This window comes from Saccopteryx leptura, chromosome 11 (assembly GCF_036850995.1).
Source record: "Saccopteryx leptura isolate mSacLep1 chromosome 11, mSacLep1_pri_phased_curated, whole genome shotgun sequence".
In the NCBI taxonomy this organism is placed as follows: domain Eukaryota; kingdom Metazoa; phylum Chordata; class Mammalia; order Chiroptera; family Emballonuridae; genus Saccopteryx; species Saccopteryx leptura.
Window position 1 is genome coordinate 51,174,599 of NC_089513.1, and position 18,214 is coordinate 51,192,812.

The window sequence follows — 18,214 nt, forward strand, 5'->3', positions numbered from 1 at the left end:
TTAGTTTGGGGACCCCTGTTTTATGGACTACTCATTCTAGAACTGCTCTGTGAAAGAGGGTTCCGAGCAGGAGAGGCTGGGGGATGTTCCGCATTGCACTGCTCCCTCAGGGTTGCCGTCCATATTAGCCTCTAAAGCAGGGGTTCCCAAACTTTTTACACAGGGGCCAGTTCACTGTCTCTCAGACCGTTGGAGGGCTGGACTATAAAAAAAAAAACTATGAACAAATCTCTATGCACACTGCACATATCTTATTTTAAAGTAAAAAAAACAAAACGGGAACAAATACAATATTTAAAATAAAGAACAGGTAAATTTAAATCAACAAACTGACCAGTATTTCAATGGGAATTATGCTCCTCTCACTGACCACCAATGAAAGAGGCGCCCCTTCTGAAAGTGTGGGGCGGGGGGCGAATAAATGGCCTCAGGGGGCCGCATGCGGCCCATGGGCCATAGTTTGGGGATCCCTGCTCTAAAGATTCCATATCTGATGTATCACTGAGTTTATCAAATTCAATTCCTTTTCTTCACATGAACAATCAATTCACACCATGCTTTGGTACATGTCAACACCTCATTTACAAATGAAGAAACTGACATCCAGAATGTAAATTACAGTTTATATGGCTATCAAGAGGTAGAATTCAATGAGAAAGCCTATTTCTTCTCTCTTGGACCTGTGTGTTTTTGGTTTTTATTGTACTGTAACTATCTATTCACTGAACAAAACAAAATAAAAACATGATTAATCAATAGAAATATGTTTCAAAAATTTGCAAAACTGTTTGATCTCCCTGTACGTAGATGTGAAGGACAAAAATGGAGGGTGGTTTCTATGTAGAGAGGAAGAACCATAACAAAACTCAGTCTTTGGTAACTTACACTTTGTGTCAAGCCTATGCTGTTATTTGTTTCCCTCAAGGAATCTGTGCAAATAAAACACAGCAGTAGAGACATGAAAGTGGCGTTGGCCTGTAAGATTAGGTATGTGATATCTCTTGCATTTTATCTCATGAACCTAGACTATGCCAACCTTTTTCCATAAGTAAGGTAAATGATTTTCTTTGGGTGCATAAGAACTTTTGCACACTCCATTATTCCTTCTATCACCCATTATCAACCAGAATTCTTTAGTATTCTCTTTCACACACACACATAAACACATAAGCACACTTCATATTCAATTATGATATTTTCCTTATTCCGGACACTGTGACCTACCCACTAACAGTAACTATTTCACTTGAAAAAGACTTTTTTTCTTTCTTTCTTTCTTTGCCCTTTTGGTAATGAGTCAACCTGACCTGATTTGGGTTCTTCAAGTGTTCTTACTTCCTAGGAACAGTTCTGGCTCCTGTAACTCATGTACACCTCACTGCAGCTGGGTAAGTGGGCACTTCACTTCCCACTCAAGTTTGCAATTGTTTGTGTGGAGTAAAAGAATTCTGAATTAATAGAAAAGCATTCAGTTAAGTGCCCCTTGCAACATCCTGTTTGACAAAAAGGAATTAGTTTATTTTTCACTGAGACTGATTTGGATAACACCCAGAACAAAGCAAACAGTTTTGTGCCAGCATGTCCAGAGAGAACTTTTTTTTTTAAGTGAGACATTATTCTTAAGTCAGAAAAAATTTAAGTGGCTTCCTGGTTTTTATTGAAAGCAGTCAAATGTCCCTGATAATGCTGGAAGAAGTCTGGAATATAGAATATCCATTTTGGGGGTGGGAAGGCCCTTGTGGGTCAGGAAGAGGCTGATGGGGGGTGTATCTTAGTGCCTTCCCAACCGCTGAGGTAGAGACGGTGAGACTGATTCTCTCTGTGGTACACCCATCAATCTGGCAGCTCAAGTATCTTCTCTTCCATCCACGGTGCAACGACATGTACAGTTTGACCTGATTTCAGTTGTAATAAATATGATATATGGGGCACAGGGGCAAAGGAAAACTATGGCTGTTTCTCTCTGTCAATAGTTTTTTTTTGGGGGGGGGTAGCTTTCTGAACAAAAATCACTTAACTAACAGTTGGTTTTTTCTGCTCAGTTTTGTAGAAGGCTTTTTTTTTTTTTTTTTTTTTTTTTTTTTTTTTTTTTTACAGAGACAGAGAATCAGAGAGAGGAATAGATAGGGACAGACAGACAGAAACGGAGTGAGATGAGAAGCATCAATCATCAGTTTTTTGTTGCAACAAGTTGTTCATTGATTGCTTTTCTCATATGTGCCTTGACCATGGGCCTTCAGCAGACTGAGTAACCCCTTGCTCCAGCCAGTGACCTTGGGTCCAAGCTGGTGAGCCTTGCTCACAGCAGATGAGTCCCCGCTCAAGCTGGCGACCTCGGGGTCTCCATGCTGGGACCTCCACATCCCAGGCAGACGCTCTATCCACTGCGCCACCGCCTGGTCAGGTGGCATATTTTTTTTTGAATTTTATATGAAAACAGAAATACATTTACTTGTTTTGTTTTGATTTAAAAAACATCTTTCCTTTTGTTCTCATGCGATGCAGAAACCAAAAGGAAATATAAAAATTGTGTCTGGGAGGCATTTGGGTATCATGAAATATTTAAATCAGAAGCTTTTAGCACATGTAATCAATGTAAGTAGAAGGAAACTGAGGCATCTGACCTAATTATCTTTGGAGAATTATCACAGGCTAGTTTAGGATGATTTGATTCAGATACAATTTTAATGTTAGGTATTTAAGTATGTAGATTTACAAACAGTACTTCAATGTCAAAATTCTGCTATTGTATCAATTTAATTAACAATAAAAAATTCACAATTTATTCCTCAAGAGGTTGCTGATATAAAGAAAACACTGAAAGGCTAAATATATTAAAAAATCCATAATTTATTCAGATATTGGTATAAAATTACGGCATTCTTTATATAAATGTGATACTGAAAACTGTTTCTCAATGTGTTGTGTTAATTTGCTAATTCCTCCATATGTGATGACAAAACTTTGTAGAATATGGTCTCCATGAAGGCAGGGGCTTTGCTTTGTTCAGTTTCACACTTTCAGTGTCTGGAAGTGTGCCTGCCACATGGAAGATGAGCATTTAACATTTGCCGACTGAATGAACACTCCCGTATAACGCAGCATTTCACAGCTGTTATAAAGAATGAGGTGGGTCTGTAGGTACTGACATACAAAGACCAATATATACTAATGTAAAAGGGCCAAGTGCTAAATAGTATTTATGGTATGAGACCAACTTGTTAAAAAGAAGAAAGAAAATGTGCTTATATATGTACACACACACACACACAGACACACACACACACACAGGCATGCACTTGTGTGTGTGAATATATGCATTAAATACCAGAAGGTAAATGTCAAAATAACAGCTGTGGTACCTTTAGGAAGTAGGAATGGGAGACTAGGGAGCAGGGGGCTTTTACTTTTAACTCTATACCATTGTGTACTTTTTGAACTTTTTTTTCAGAATTAATATACACAACTTTTATTAAAAATGATTTCTTTACAAAAACCTAGCCTGACCTGTGGTGGTGCAGTGGATAAAGCGTCGACCTGGGAATGCTGAGGTCGCCAGTTCGAAACCCTGGGTTCGCCTGGTCAAGGCACATATGGGAGTTGATGCTTCCAGCTCCTCCCCCCTTCTCTCTGTCTCTCTCTCTCCCTCTCTCTCTGCTCTCTAAAAATGAATAAATAAAATAAAATTAAGAATAAAAAAAAAAAAGATGAAACCTATGGAGCGATTAAAAACTGATGGCTAAGATAGGTCTGCTTTTAGAATTTGTGTTGTCTTCCTTCACTTGTTCTCAATCTACTGACTACTATTTCATTACTGAAACAAAAAACCTTGGGAAGAAGTTATAAATGGGAATTAATGGAAATCAAGTGGGAGAATTAGAAAGTAGAATTTTTATTATTAAAGTGTCTATTTTCTTGTTCTATTTTTTTTCAGCTAGGGCTAGAATTTTATATTCAAAGTTAAGAAAATGTACATGCAACTGCATGCAAAAATCCATTCGTTCTGTGTCAATTGGCACTGCTTATTGTGAGATAAAATAGCTTATTTAAATTTTGAATTTTCCCATTGGGTTTAGACGATTCAGCTGTTTATCCAGCAGCACTCAGCTTAAAAATAGATGGGATGACATTTGTGAGTGCTTTAAAAAATATCCTTTGGAGAAAGAGACAGAAATCTAATGCCACGTTTACCATTCGTATTACATAAAGAAGGCAAGTTTCTGTTATGAGGACTTCATGGAAATTATTCTTCTTTCTAACATATAACCTATAGCTCCTTGGAACCAATCACAACCATTGAATATATGATATATATGAAGACATCTCAGCTGAGTTTTACTTTTTGGTGACTGTAATTAATTTAATGGCAACCTAAAGATGGTTGGAAAGAGTTTTTAATAATTGCACATGAAGTTTTTATCCCCCTCTAACTATGTACTTCTCCTCATCATTCTTTTGTCACCTATTTATTGAATGACTGCCCTGTGGTTACAAAAATAAATATAAAGGTGATTTTGAATATATTTCACCTGGCTTTATAGACTTACTTAATAATGTTTATGCCAACCTGCCAAAAAGAAGTGGTTAATATTAGCTTTAAACCTGCTGTCATATGATTCTGCAGATAAGAATTCTAGGATAAGAATTAAAATAGGTTGAGCTGGAAATATACTGTCATCCAAAATTTCAAACTGAGTAGATATATATAAGAGCACTACAGTCAATTAAAGTATAAAATATTAAAATCAGTGTTCTAATCTTGGTAGCACTGCTGATGGCAAAGGATTACGACACCAGGAGGAAATGAAACTAAAAACATTACTTTCCCACCCAGAAAAATACATATATTTTAGAATTCTATTGATTTTATTTATTAAAAAACACACTTTAGGAGGAATTGCATTTATTGGCTGATACAGAAGAGGAAATCAGGTCTGTGTAGGGGTAAAGGTGTATGTCATCACTATGCAACACTTGGTCCTCAGTTCTTTGAGGAGTTCGCTCTGAGTACTCAAAGGCAGTGGGGTTAGATTCCGTTTCCCCATTCGCCAGCCACTCTCCTGACTGAATGCTGCCACACAGGCAGCAGGTGAATGGGATTTGCCAGCTGAGAAAGAACTGTACTCCTCGCACCTCCCATCATGTGACTTGAATACCTGGCTTGCAATCTGCTCCTGCTCTGCGGTGGCCTGCTGACCTGAAGCCATCGCAGTGAGTAGTCACCTAAGATGGAGGAAGAGTTCTCAATCACCCATTCCTCCATTTCTCCTTGGAACCTACACCTCTCAGAAGTAGCCTCGGTGGCCCTCCCACCGATACACTGCTTTATCCAATCGTATTTCCCTTTTCTTTGATTTTGTAAATGGCTTTAGTGGGCCCAAGAGTGAGGAGTTTGTGTTTTCTTTTGACTAACAGGGTATATAGTTCTGAGCAACCCTTGGCATTCTGTAAAAGTGATAAAAAATGAATGATGAACAAGGGAGCAGGCTCTTGAGGCCCTAGGGCTGGTTACAGGAGAACTTCGAATAAGGGAAAAAATAAATCAGTTTCTGACACAAAGGCAAGATATAGCCTCTCATTAGGTCCAACTGCTACACATGAAAAAGTGTGTTAATAAAGCAGCACAGGAATTTTGTGGGGGGACACATGTGTGATCTAGGTGTTCAAGTTGGGTTTTCCATCTTCCCGGCTATGGTGTCACGATATAACAGGATTTTAAATCCAAACGTGTTATTTCTTCTTCTCCTTTTATGTTTAAACCTTCACTATTATGAATTGGTTCTCCCTCCTCTGTAACATAGAGTGCTTACTTCTTTTTATAAAAATGGAGCATTTAGATATGAGGGGATATTTACATAATTCCCTCTTATGACTCCTTTTAGCTCTATTTGTATGTGATTTTCAACTCAGGGGCGAACACATTAATTTTGTCAACAATGGAAATTATTAATGTTATACTTTATATATATTAATATACTTTATATACATAAACGTATCATCTTTATAAATAAAACTTTCAAAGGTACCGACAATTAAAAACTTTTAGACATAATTTATAATTGAGAAAGCAAAATAGCCCAGATTATCAAAGGCGTGAATACACTAAACATTTTTTTCTCTTTCCAAATTCCATGGTAATTTGAAAAAGACAAAATTTTTTAGCCAGTAGTACATTATGAGTGGACAAAAATCTAATTTCTTAGTGATTTAAAAATAATGTAGATTGGGATGGAGCCATTGAAAGGAAACAGTGTCGAGGAGAGGGAGACAGAAGGCAGAAACTGTGTGAGAAGAATAGTCATCCCTCTGTGGTCAGAAAGCTTTAGTGAGTGGGTAAGAAAACCGAGTTCTTCTAGTTTTTCAGACCAACAAAATTATTCTCCTATCACAAGCAGAGGATTTAAATACAGAGTAATAAAAGCTAGAAAATATAACAAATCTACTTGAGATAAAGAAATATTAAAATGGTAGTTTTTTTTGTATTATTATTTTTTACAGAGACAGAGAGAGAGAGTCAGATTGAGGGATAGACAGGGACAGACAGACAGAAAGGGAGAGAGATGAGAAGCATCAATCATTAGTTTTTCATTGTGCATTGTGACACCTTAGTTGTTCATTGATTGCTTTCTCATATGTGCCTTGACTGCGGGCCTTCAACAGACCGACTAACCCCTTGCTTGAGCCAGGGACCTTGGGTCCAAGCTAGTGAGCTTTTTGCTCAAACCAGATGAGCCCGCACTCAAGCTGGCGACCTCGGGGTCTCGAACCTGGGTCTTCTGCATCCCAGTCTGACACTCTATCCACTGTGCCACCGCCTGGTCAGGCAGTAGTTGTTTTTTTTTCAAGACAAACATATTTTGTTCTTTTTTTAGCCACTCATCAATTTTAATCACATTGATCAGGGTCTTTTAGTTGCTAAGAAATATCTCACTGTATGGTTTATAAACAAATATGATGAGAAATTCTCAGTAGTTGTAAAGCATAGTAACTGGGCAGGTTGGTACAAGTATTTGTATGGCTTGGCACTGTGTTTTGCATACACAGGAAGCATTCAACTTCTACATGGTTGCTGTATGAGGAAAGTATAGGATTTCTCCCCACTCCCCTACCCATCCCTCAGTTACCCTATTTGGTAGCGAGCAGTAACTTTTTCTGAGTAATGAGTAAAGTCTTAGAACCAGGTTGTTAACTGTATGTAATTCTTAATTTTTTAGATACCACAAATAGAAGTGAAATGAAGATAAAGTAGTTTATAATTTATACCTGAGACATGGACATCCTAAGTAGGCCTTTGAGTTGCTTGCTTGTTGTAGGCAGATGCTATAGACATTTAATCGCTTAATAATTTGTTAGTGATGTATTTAATTCATATAAGATAATTTTATTCCAAATGTGAATATGATGTGTTTTACTACTGCTCTTACTATTTATTTTTGTAATGAAATTATAACAGTACCATTCACTTATAAATATTGCATTGAGCATGACAAATGTATCATTTTTTAAGAAAAAAATATGAATCTTGGACAATTTTTCCTCAAATGTGCAATGCAATAGGTAAAAACCAACACATGGGCCCTGGCAGGTTGTCTCAGTGGTAGAGTATTGGCCCAGCGTGTGGATGTCCCAGGTTCTATTCCTGGTCAGGGCACACAGGAGAAGCAACCATCTTCTACCCCACCCCTCCCCTCTCGCTTCCCTCTCTCTCTCTCCTCCCCTCCTGCAGTCATGGCTCCATTAAAGCAAGTTGGTCCCAGGCACTAAGGATGGCTCCATGGCCTCCACCTTAGGAGTTAAAAAAACCCCCAAAACAAAAAGACTCCAGTTGTAATGGAGCAAGGGCCCCAGAAGGGCAGAGCATCACCCCTTAGTGGGCTTGCCGGGTGGATCCCGGTCAGGGCACATGAGGGAGTCTGTCTCTGCCTCCTTCCTGTTACGAAAGAAAGAAAGAAAGAAAGAAAGAAAGAAAGAAAGAAAGAAAGAAAGAAAGAAAGAAAGAAAGAAAGAAAGAAAGAAAAAAATACAACAACAAAACAAACCTATGATTTTATTATACTTCAAAATAATTTGGTGTACATTTAACATAGTATTTTGTTATTCTCTTTTTGTTGCCTGCCTTGGTTTTAAAAAAAAATCATGTTAAAAAAAGAGATGCCAAATTAGATCTGGGAGTGCAGAAAAGTTGTTCTTCAACTCTAGCCCAGATATTGAGTTGTAGTTTGAATTAAACAATAAATGATAAAGGGATTCATCCCTGTTTTATGCACAAAGAAGTTCTTCCTATTATGATTTATTGCTTTTGTAAGAGTAGGATAGAAGGACTAATTTTCTTTAGACACTGATCTTGGATTTATGTACTTTATTATTTTCTTTATCCCATGGTAACTTTGCTCACAGCTTTCGAACAATGAATCAATTCATCCATCCGCCCATTCACTTTTATTGACTGCTTTCTACATGTCAAGCACTGTGGGAATGGAAGACACAAATGTCAACAGATTTGTATTTGCTTTCAGCGATCTTTCTGTCTATTGGAGGGAGAGATGAAATTAGTGGAAGGGAGGGAGTAACAAGCACTACAGTGTGGTTACCATCAACTGCATAAATTGCTAGAAAACATACTAAACAGTGAAATTAGCATGGAAATTGGTCCAAGGAGGTCAACCTGATTCTAGAATGATGGTCATACTTTGTCAGCTGGGCCCAGGGCAAGAGGGTATTAAAGGAGAGGAAATAGTGTATGTGTCACAAACGTCAGCCTTTGTCATGTTTTCTTTCTTATATCATCAGCTCATCCAGAGTCATCTTTCATTTCCCAAAATATCACCACACTATTAGTTTCCTATTACTGCTGTATCAAATTATCACAGACTTAGTGGTTTAGCACAACTCACATGTATTCTCTCTCATTTCTGGAGGCCAGACATCCAAAAGCAGTTTACTGAGCTAAACCCGGGGTTTCGCCAGGGCTGGGCTCCCTCTGGAAGCTCTAGGGAACAGCCCATTTCCTTGCCTTTTCCACCTCCTAGAGATACAGCCCTTCCTTATCTGGCTCAAGGCCCTTTCCTCCACTTTCAGAACCAGCAGCATAGCCTCTTCCAACCTCTCTGCTCTCATGTCACCTGGCCTTTTTCTGTAGTCAAGTCTCCCTCTGCCTCCCTTTTATGGAGACACTGTGATTACACTTAGTGTAATCTTGGCCCAGACAATGCGGGATAATGTCCCCATCCCGAGATCATTAACTTAGTCACATCTGCAAAGTCACATTTGCTGTATAAGGTAACACTGACTCTTTCCTGGGATTAGAGTGTGGCCATATTCTGAGCCATTCACCACATACCACAACCACTAACACTACTTTATGACTAATTAAGTACCTACTCTGTGCCAGGTATCATTTTATGAGGTAGGCACATTATTGTCGTTTTATAGATGAAGATATGGAGGCACAGAAAGGTTGATTGACTTGGTCAAGGTCACATGGGTAGGGAAATGGTAGAAACAGGATTCAAATAGATGTCTGTCAACTCAAAAACTTTTGCTCCTCACAAACACCGTGTCGTCTCTCACATTTTGAGACTGTGTGCAACGCACGTTGGTTTGGATCACAAGAACCCTAAAGACTATAATGGTCAACACAAAATAGAACATTCCCCAGAAACTGTACCTTTCCCTTCTCTAGCTGCACTTCCAACTATTTCTTCTATTTCTTCCATAGAGAGTACTGGTAATTAAGAGCTTGGGTGGTAACAGGTAGCAATTTGCTTTCCCCATGAAAGACCAATGGAAGCCCCCTAAGTAGTCTAACATCAGGCTATGGATGACAAACATGGATGTCTCACTGAGCTCAGGCAAAAGCACTGTAGAAAGAGTAATCATAGAGCAGGACCAGAAAAAAATCGTGTTGAAAAGGACAATGGAAATGAAACAGAACGTGAGGCCCAGCTACTTGCACTGTGGAGAGAGCAAGAAAGGCAGAAAACTCCGGGAGGCATAGGGGCTGTAGAAGAAAGCTCGAGAATAAAGAATACAGCAAAAAGAAGGGTCCTTTTAGACTAACAATAAGGAAAAAGTACACTCAAGGCAGACCACTGGAGGTCAAGAAGTGAATGAGCTGGTAGGCAGTGACAAATCAAAGAGTTTTTGACAATCCACTACTCATTTTTTTTTTCTTTTTAAAAATGTTTTTGACACATTGGAACATTTTATTTTATTTTTTATTTTTTTGTATTTTTCTGAAGCTGGAAACGGGGAGAGACAGTTAGACAGACTCCCGCATGCGCCCGACCGGGATCCACCCGGTACGCCCACCAGGGGCGACGCTCTGCCCACCAGGGGGCGATGCTCTGCCTCTCCGGGGCATCGCTCTGCCATGACCAGAGCCACTCTAGTGCCTGGGGCAGAGGCCAAGGAGCCATCCCCAGCGCCCGGGCCATCCTTGCTCCAATGGAGCCTTGGCAGTGGGAGGGGAAGAGAGAGACAGAGAGGAAGAAGTGGGGAGGGTGGAGAAGCAAATGGGCGCTTCTCCTATGTACCCTGGCTGGGAATCGAACCCTGGTCCCCCGCACGCCAGGCCGACGCTCTACCGCTGAGCCAACCAGCCAGGGGCCCACTACTCATTTTTAAGATTAAAATTTTCTCTCATTCTAAGGAGGCAGGGGGCCAATGTGGAGAACAGAAAGAGATGGCCCTGGAATTTAGCCAAACAAGGGGCACGTTATTTATTAAATGTCACTATGGCTACTTGAGCCTTAGTTGTCTCATTTATAAAATGAGAATAATAACGATGAAAGAATTTATGTGAACTACTTTATCACAGTACGTTAGAGGAATAAGTAACAGAATCATTGCATTCAGTTTCTGCAACATCATCAAAACCAAAGATAACAAAGCTTATTAGGGAGTCTAAATAGCTCTTCTTTTATATAGAATTTACTTCATGTTTGATCATGGCTATTAACTGTGAATAAGAGGTGAGCTATCTTCCTTCATGGCACTGATAGGTTAGTAACTAGGCTATCCTATGTAAAATAGAAGAAACATGTTAAAGAAATTATGGACACTATGAGAACATATTGGGAGAGAACTGAACTCAAACCTGGACAAAGAAGGCTTCCTGGAGGAAGTGCCATCTCAAAGGAGACTCGAAGGTTGAAAAGGGGGTAAGGAGGGAAGAGAAGAGTTTGAGATAGATGGACAGAAGAGAAAAAAGAGAAAACAGGTCCTGGCCAGTTGGCTCAGTGGATAGAGCATCAATCCGGTGTGCAGACATCCCGGGTCTGATCCCCAGCCAGGGCACACAGGAGAAGCGACCATCTGCTTCTCTCCTGCTCCTTCTCTCCCTTCTCTCTTTCTTCCCCTCTCACAGTCAGTGGCTTGATTGGTTCGAGTTTTGGCCCTGGGCTCTGAGGATAGCTTGGTTGATTCGAGCATTGGCCCCAGATGGGGATTGTTGGGTAGATCCCAGTCAGGGTGCATGTGGGAGTCTGTCTCACTCTCTCTCCTCCTCTCACTTAAAAAAAGAAAGAAAGAAAAGAGAAAGCAGCTCATGCAAAGGCCCTGGACAGGAGAACATGGCGCCTTGGAGGAAGTTAAAGTTGATGAGTATGGCTGAAATGAAGATTAGACAGAGTGTTAAGAAATGAGGCTGTGAAGGAAAAGGTCTCTACTGTGTCATATACCCTGTAAATCATATTAAGGAGTTTGGACTTCATCCCACAGGTAAGGAGGAATCATTGAAAAATTTATATGCAAAAGATGTAGTGATTCCAACTGTATTAGAAACATAACTTGGGCTACCGTACACAGAATGGACTGGAGTAAGGGAAAACTAGAGGCGGGAAGACCGCTTGGAGGCATTTACAAGAATCTACGTGAGGAACTAGAGAAGTTTAACTAGGATAGTGGCAGAGGGAATGAAGAGAGGTGAAGAGAAATAAACTTTATGAGGCTTGGTGATGTTCTGCTCATTTATTCATTCATCCAACCAATGTTTATGAATTTACCTTGGAAATGTGAAGGTGAGGCAAAAGAGTAAAAAAAATCAAACCTTTTCTGTTTCTGGGTTAAAAAAAAAAAGGTAGGCAGTGGTACTATCTTCAGAGGTAGGAAAAACCGGATAAGAAGTCTTGTGGGGAAGACACTAGAACCTGTTTTATTTTAGAAAGGACAGGTTTTGAGTAGTGCCTTTATTTTTATAATGCAGGTAACCTTGCATTCTCTAGCCTGTGAGCTTAAATGAGGTAACATTAACAATAACCAAATCTAGTGATATCTCAGTCTTCTCTCATCTTTGCCCCTTCTCCATTTAATTCTGAGTGTCCCCAAGAATGGGCTTCACGTGAATTTGGGAACAAATCTGTTTGCTGCCTTCTGCTCAGCCCTCCTTGCCATGGTGCCAAGAACGTCTTATGAGGGTGGACCATCTGTAACAATGCTGCTGTCTCAGTTACCGTTGTCCTCGGTTGATGGCTGCTCCGTGTTCTTTGGTGTGTGTGTGTGTGTGTGTGTGTGTGTGTGTTTCTGAAGGGAAGGGTGGTGCTGCTTTCTCTAGATTTTCTGCATTAATTAACACTGAGAGTTAACATGTGAGCCTGTAAATAACACATGCCTTGCATTTGGCAACTTTGCATCTCAGCTTGAAGCATGAGTGGGTTGACCACTGTAGACAGAAGAATCATGAAAGGGAAGCTGGTCAGACAGCCAGCCTTGCAAATTGGCATCATCAGGTTGGTTTAGGTAGCAATAGTGGATAAAATGTTATGCTGGTATAAAATCTTTTGTATTGTACAAATGATAGGAAATAGAATAAAACAACTTGGTGGTTACAAAAATCTGTTTTCTGGTTAGTTTCTTCCAGCTTTCAAATGGACACAAGGCAATCCGTAGGTTCTGAACCAATGATATGGGGAAGAAGGGAAATGAGAAGATATTAGAATTAAAGGAACAAAAGGGTGCATGGGGCAGCCAAGGATGGTCTGGAGCGAATTGATGTTAGAGGGAAGGGGAGAAAAGGGGAAAGAAAATGAACACACTGCAAATCAAAGCAAACCAGCATATTTGAGCTCCCGACAGAGTTCCACGGAGAATAGCCGTGAAATTGAACATATTTTAAACCCTTGAAGTATGAGTAAGTAACATATGTCTGTCTTGGTGTTCTTAAAAATGAACTGTGGTAGACTAAAATGACACACTCCTACTTCCTATAGGTTTACTAAATTAGAGGCGTTTCAAGACAAGTGCCTAAAATTTGTAGGTGGAAAGTGGATGATACTTAAGTGGAATTAAGTCATTAGTGTAGCTAAATACTTTTGCTCAAACATCCTGTTTATACTTCTAAGAAAAACAGACATTGTCAACAATTTAAAGGGGCGGGATAATAAAAGGTCTTTCATTTCTTTAAGTCCATTTGTGATGTTTAAAGATTTCCACAAAACAAACATATCAGGTACCCACAGCCCTTTTCCCACACAGGAAACCAGAATGGGAAGATTAGACAGTAGGAATGGAAGAAACATTTCCTTTTAATTTCTCCAAAATTTCCCACATAGTTTGGCTATTTTTGCATAGACCTTCTGAAATACCTTTTGAGGTCACCTACTTTGAGAGAATAGTCTCTAATTTTCAGGTGACACGGTAGCGAGCCCGGAGAACATAAACCTTAATCATACTTTTCATTTTTATAGAAAAGAAAAGGTTATAATTTTTTCCCCATTTTTCTAAGCTTTTGTTAGTTTCAGGGATTTGTGCTCCAATCTGACTAAAATAAAAAATCCCTGTGTTACAGACTGAAAAACTGTATGACAAAAAGCATAGCTGGAATAGCAATGCCAGTCTCAAGGAGGTCTCCTGGTTTTTAATTCCATAAACTTTAGTGAACAAACAAGTACAGTTTCCAACACACTGAAAGGATCACAGCCATGGTAAATAAGAAAGTAAGAGCCAAAATTCATATTTAGTATGCTGCTTTTTAAAAATGCATTCTTACAAAATAAAATCCACCTAAACTTAAGCTGAAATAATTTTAGCCACTGAAAATCTACCTTCTCTACAATAACATGTACTTAGAAATGAAATGACTCAGAAACCAACATAATGTATGTATTCTGCTGTCTTTAGAGCACATTCAATATCAATTTATAATATATTATGCTAAACATATTCAATAAAGAATGCTTAAATAAGCAGTTTGTCTCTGCTGCATCTAAATATTCTGCTATTTAGCTAAATTCACTTTGGACTACAGATGATAAAAAATTATTATATAAAGGACTTTCTTACTGACAAGCTGGATTTCTCTGTCAACCCCTCTAGTACCATAAGCAACCTAATCAAAGGAAAGGGTGCGTTGGGACTACTCTCTATAAAATTGTTCATCACAAATTCACTGATATCATGAAACATGAAATTAACTCCAGCATATTAAAAGAAAAATTATGGATTAGCACAGAAATCAAACACTAAGAGACTATTTTCTTTTCCAGAGCCCAGAATTGCCATTAGCTTACCTTATTAGCTGAAATGCCAAACAGAAGGTCTTTATGGAAAATTAAGTTCATTATTCATCTCAGCTTTGATTTGGTCTAGTGCAGCTGAGAGCATTTAGCTTCTCTCTATGATTTGCCGAGGCAAAGTGGGTGAGTAAGGCAGTAAACACAGAACTTGGGAGGTGGGGAGTGGTTGGCCATGGCTCACAATTCTAGACTTGCAACTTTACATCTCATTCATATGGAGGAGATACCTAATGAAATCAAACCTTATCACGGAAGAATATCACTCAAATGAATACTTAGTGCAGATTTTTAAGCCCATGCAATTTTGCACAGCATTGGCAGGCATAGTGTCCTGCAAGCTTACTCTCCCAGCAAAATTATATTGCTATTTTTCATGATCTTAGTGGATTCTTAGGCTATTGATTCACATATAGTGGATAATAGATATTCTGTCAAGGAGAAATCCACATGGGGGAGCAATATTGGCGATTTTCTAAAAAGAGAATACCTGTGATTGTCTGACTAGTGATGGAAAGACAGGTGCATTTCACAATTTTGCAGATAAGTGTGCAGGCACCCAAATTGGATACAACATTCAGATAAGTAATAAAGAGAGAGACTTTAGGGCTCCAGGAGTAAAATAGCAATAGATATCTGTCCTCTGGATATCATATTCTCTTATAGAAACAACTAAGTCATTTTCTTTAATAATTTGTTAATTTTTTTTAAATGAATTAAACATGTTTTAGAATTTTTTTTGGCGAATACTTTCTCTTTCTTAACAATGACTTCCATAGAAAATACCCCAGAAAAATCTTGTTTACTTTAAGTGTGCCTTATTTCCAGATGGGCAAAGGAGCTGTTACAGCTTCCTCTCCTAGGTGTTTTTAGTTCATAGAATTTGAGCAGGCAGCATTTATTAAAATCCAGCCTTGTCAAGCAAACTATGCAATCACAACAGCAAGGCCAGCCCAGTAGGTTACCAACAGACAAGGGCAACGTGACGGAGCAAAGCAATTTAAGCTTAAAGACTTTTAAAGCTTTCTCATCTTTGTCATATTGTAAAACTAGACCCTAAAATTCTCCTTCCTTGAATTAGTAAGACAGTTGCCTCTAGTGAGAAATAATAAAGGAAAAGTAATAATTAGTTGATTTGCTTTAAAATGTTTATACCATATGACTCAGCAATTCCACTCGTAGGTATGTATCCCAGAGAAATGAAAACACAATAATTTGTACCCAGATGTTCATAGCACCATTATTTATAATAACCAAAAAGTGGAAACAACCCTAATTTCTTTCAGTTGATAAATGGATTTAAAAAATGTGTTTTGTCCATACAATGGAATATTATTTGGAATGAAAAAAACCAAAGCATTAATATATGCTACAATATTAATGAATCTTGAAGACAGTGTGCTATTTGAAAAAAGCCAGTCATAAAATACCACATATTGTATGATTCCGTTTATATGAAATAACCAGGAAAGGGAAAATCTATGGAGATAGTAAGTAGATTAGTATTTGTCCTGGGCTTGGGGTAAGAATATTGGGAAGTGAACAGTTCTTGTTAGAGTAATGAAAATGTGATCTTAGATTGATGTTTGCACAATTCTGTGAATGTACTAATGTCACTGAATTGTATACTTTAAGTAAATGTTATGGTTTGAAAATTATATCTCAATAAAGATGTTAATAAAATGATTAATTTGTCACAGAAACTTTGTCATATAATGTTTGTAATTATAAAGGTGAGTTATATATTATAAATTGTATAGAAGGTAGATAGAAAGAGGTAGGAAAGAGTTGGAATAACCCCAAACATGGGAAATCCTTGAGAACTCATCAGGTGTAGACCCACCTAAAGAACCATTTGTGCTGGTGTTTAATCACACATTTTCAATAAGGCAGAACTCCAGACCAGAGAAAGTGAGAGCATGAGAGTAAAGAGGAGAAGAAAGAGAACAAAAAGGAAGAGGAAGAAGACTAGAAGAAAAAGGAAAGGGAAGAAAAATAAGAAGAAGAGAGGGAGACTTGAATTTGATTAGATAACATGAAAGGGCAGGTGATTCAAGAGGAAAAGTGGAATCACAACCCTTAATTTTGATGATGTAATATCAGCTGATCGAGATGTGAATAAAAAAAATGTCTTTAAAGAGATAAAAAAAAATTGTACAAGGAGGATTCTGAAGTATTCAAATTAAAGGAATTTGTTTCCAATAAGAGAGATGAGTTCATAATCTAGGAAGAATACAGATAAATGATGAACATCTGTAAGAATTGCACCAAAAGGCTAAAGCATAGAATAAAATGAAGTGTGTGTATTTAAAAAAAAGGAATAAAAAAACCACGGACAGTAAAATAAAGGGGGGGCATTTTAAAAGATGTGAATTGGAACAAATAGAAGAACAAGGACAATCCCAAGGCTGGGCTCAGATGGTATAACATAAACAGATGACGATGAAGCAGGGGGAAGGGCAGGAGGAGTGGTGAGAGAAGGAGCAGTGCAGAGGAGGGAGGGGGAGGGCAAAACACCAAACTCTCTAACGCTACCATTTTCTCTATCAAGGAAAATGATCTTCAAATCAGAAAGGGTAGAAGAAAGGGTGTGGTGAAGAGAAATTTCAATCCCAGGAAAACCTCTTACATGCAGATGACTCATAAGTTTATATTTTTTATTCCAGATCTCCCATACAAACTACAGGTGCTTACTTGACAGCTGCACTTGGATACCTCAAAGCACTTCACACACTACACCTTCTGATCAAACTCAGTTCTCCTCTCTCCTCCCCCACTGTACTCTTCCAGTGTTCCTACCTCAGTGAATGGAAACACCATCTTTTAAGCAAGTCAGGAACATAGGTACCACTCTGGGCACTTCTTTCACCCTCTATGCCACCCAGTCCTGTAAATTTGTAATTTCTGGACACTGTTCACTTGCTTCAATATCACTGCCACCATCCTCATCCATTTTCTCTCATCTGGAATACTATACTTGTCTTCTGTTTCTCCTTCCATTTTATCTATCTTTATACTCCATCTAAAGGGATGTTCTCAGAAGGCAAAGTAGATAATCAGCTTTTTGCATTCCTACCTTCCTTCCTATAACAAGGATATAAAGATTCAAAATGATAGTCTGCTTCTACGACTATATTTGAAGAAACACAAAACACTAAATCAAAAGAATATATGTGCCCCTATGCACATTGTAGAGTTATTTACAATAGCCAAGATTTAGAAGCAGCCCAAGTGCCCATCAGTAGATGAGTGGATAAAAAAAGCTGTGGTACATTTATGTAATAGAATACTACTAGCTGTAAAAAAGAAATTTTACCTTTTGTGGTAGCATGGATGGATCTGGAGAGCATTATGCTAAGTGAAATAAACCAGTCAGAGAAAGCCAAACACCATATGATTTCACTTATATGTGGAATCTAATGAGCAAAATTAACAAAAATAGAAACAGACTCATAGATACAGAGAACAGATTGACAGCTGTCAGAATGAGAGGGATTAGGGGCTAGGTTGAAAAGGTAAAGAGATTAAGCAAAAAAAAAATCTCAGACACAGACAACAGTTTGGCAGATGAATGGTGATAAAAGGAGACTTGACTTTGTATTGTGTGGTGGGCACACAATACAATATACAGATGATGAATTATAGAACTGTATAATTGATACCTATATACTTTTATTAACCAATGTAACCCCAATAAATTCAAT

General features: G+C 38.4%; 1 protein-coding gene across 8 annotated transcripts in view; it reads right to left on the reverse strand.

Annotated features, from left to right (window-relative positions):
- The window catches only part of DLGAP1 (DLG associated protein 1), a 978,693-nt gene that overhangs the window by 291,462 nt on the left and 669,017 nt on the right, over positions 1–18,214 (reverse strand). The window contains exon 1 of one of the 8 annotated variants that reach the window (XM_066353624.1): positions 14,508–14,591. The exons of the other annotated variants lie outside the window; for them this stretch is intronic. Coding sequence (XP_066209721.1) covers positions 14,508–14,558 — 51 coding nt within the window. The 5' untranslated portion in view covers positions 14,559–14,591. Of the gene's footprint in view, positions 1–14,507; positions 14,592–18,214 lie in introns of those variants that run through there. 8 annotated transcript variants of the gene reach the window in all.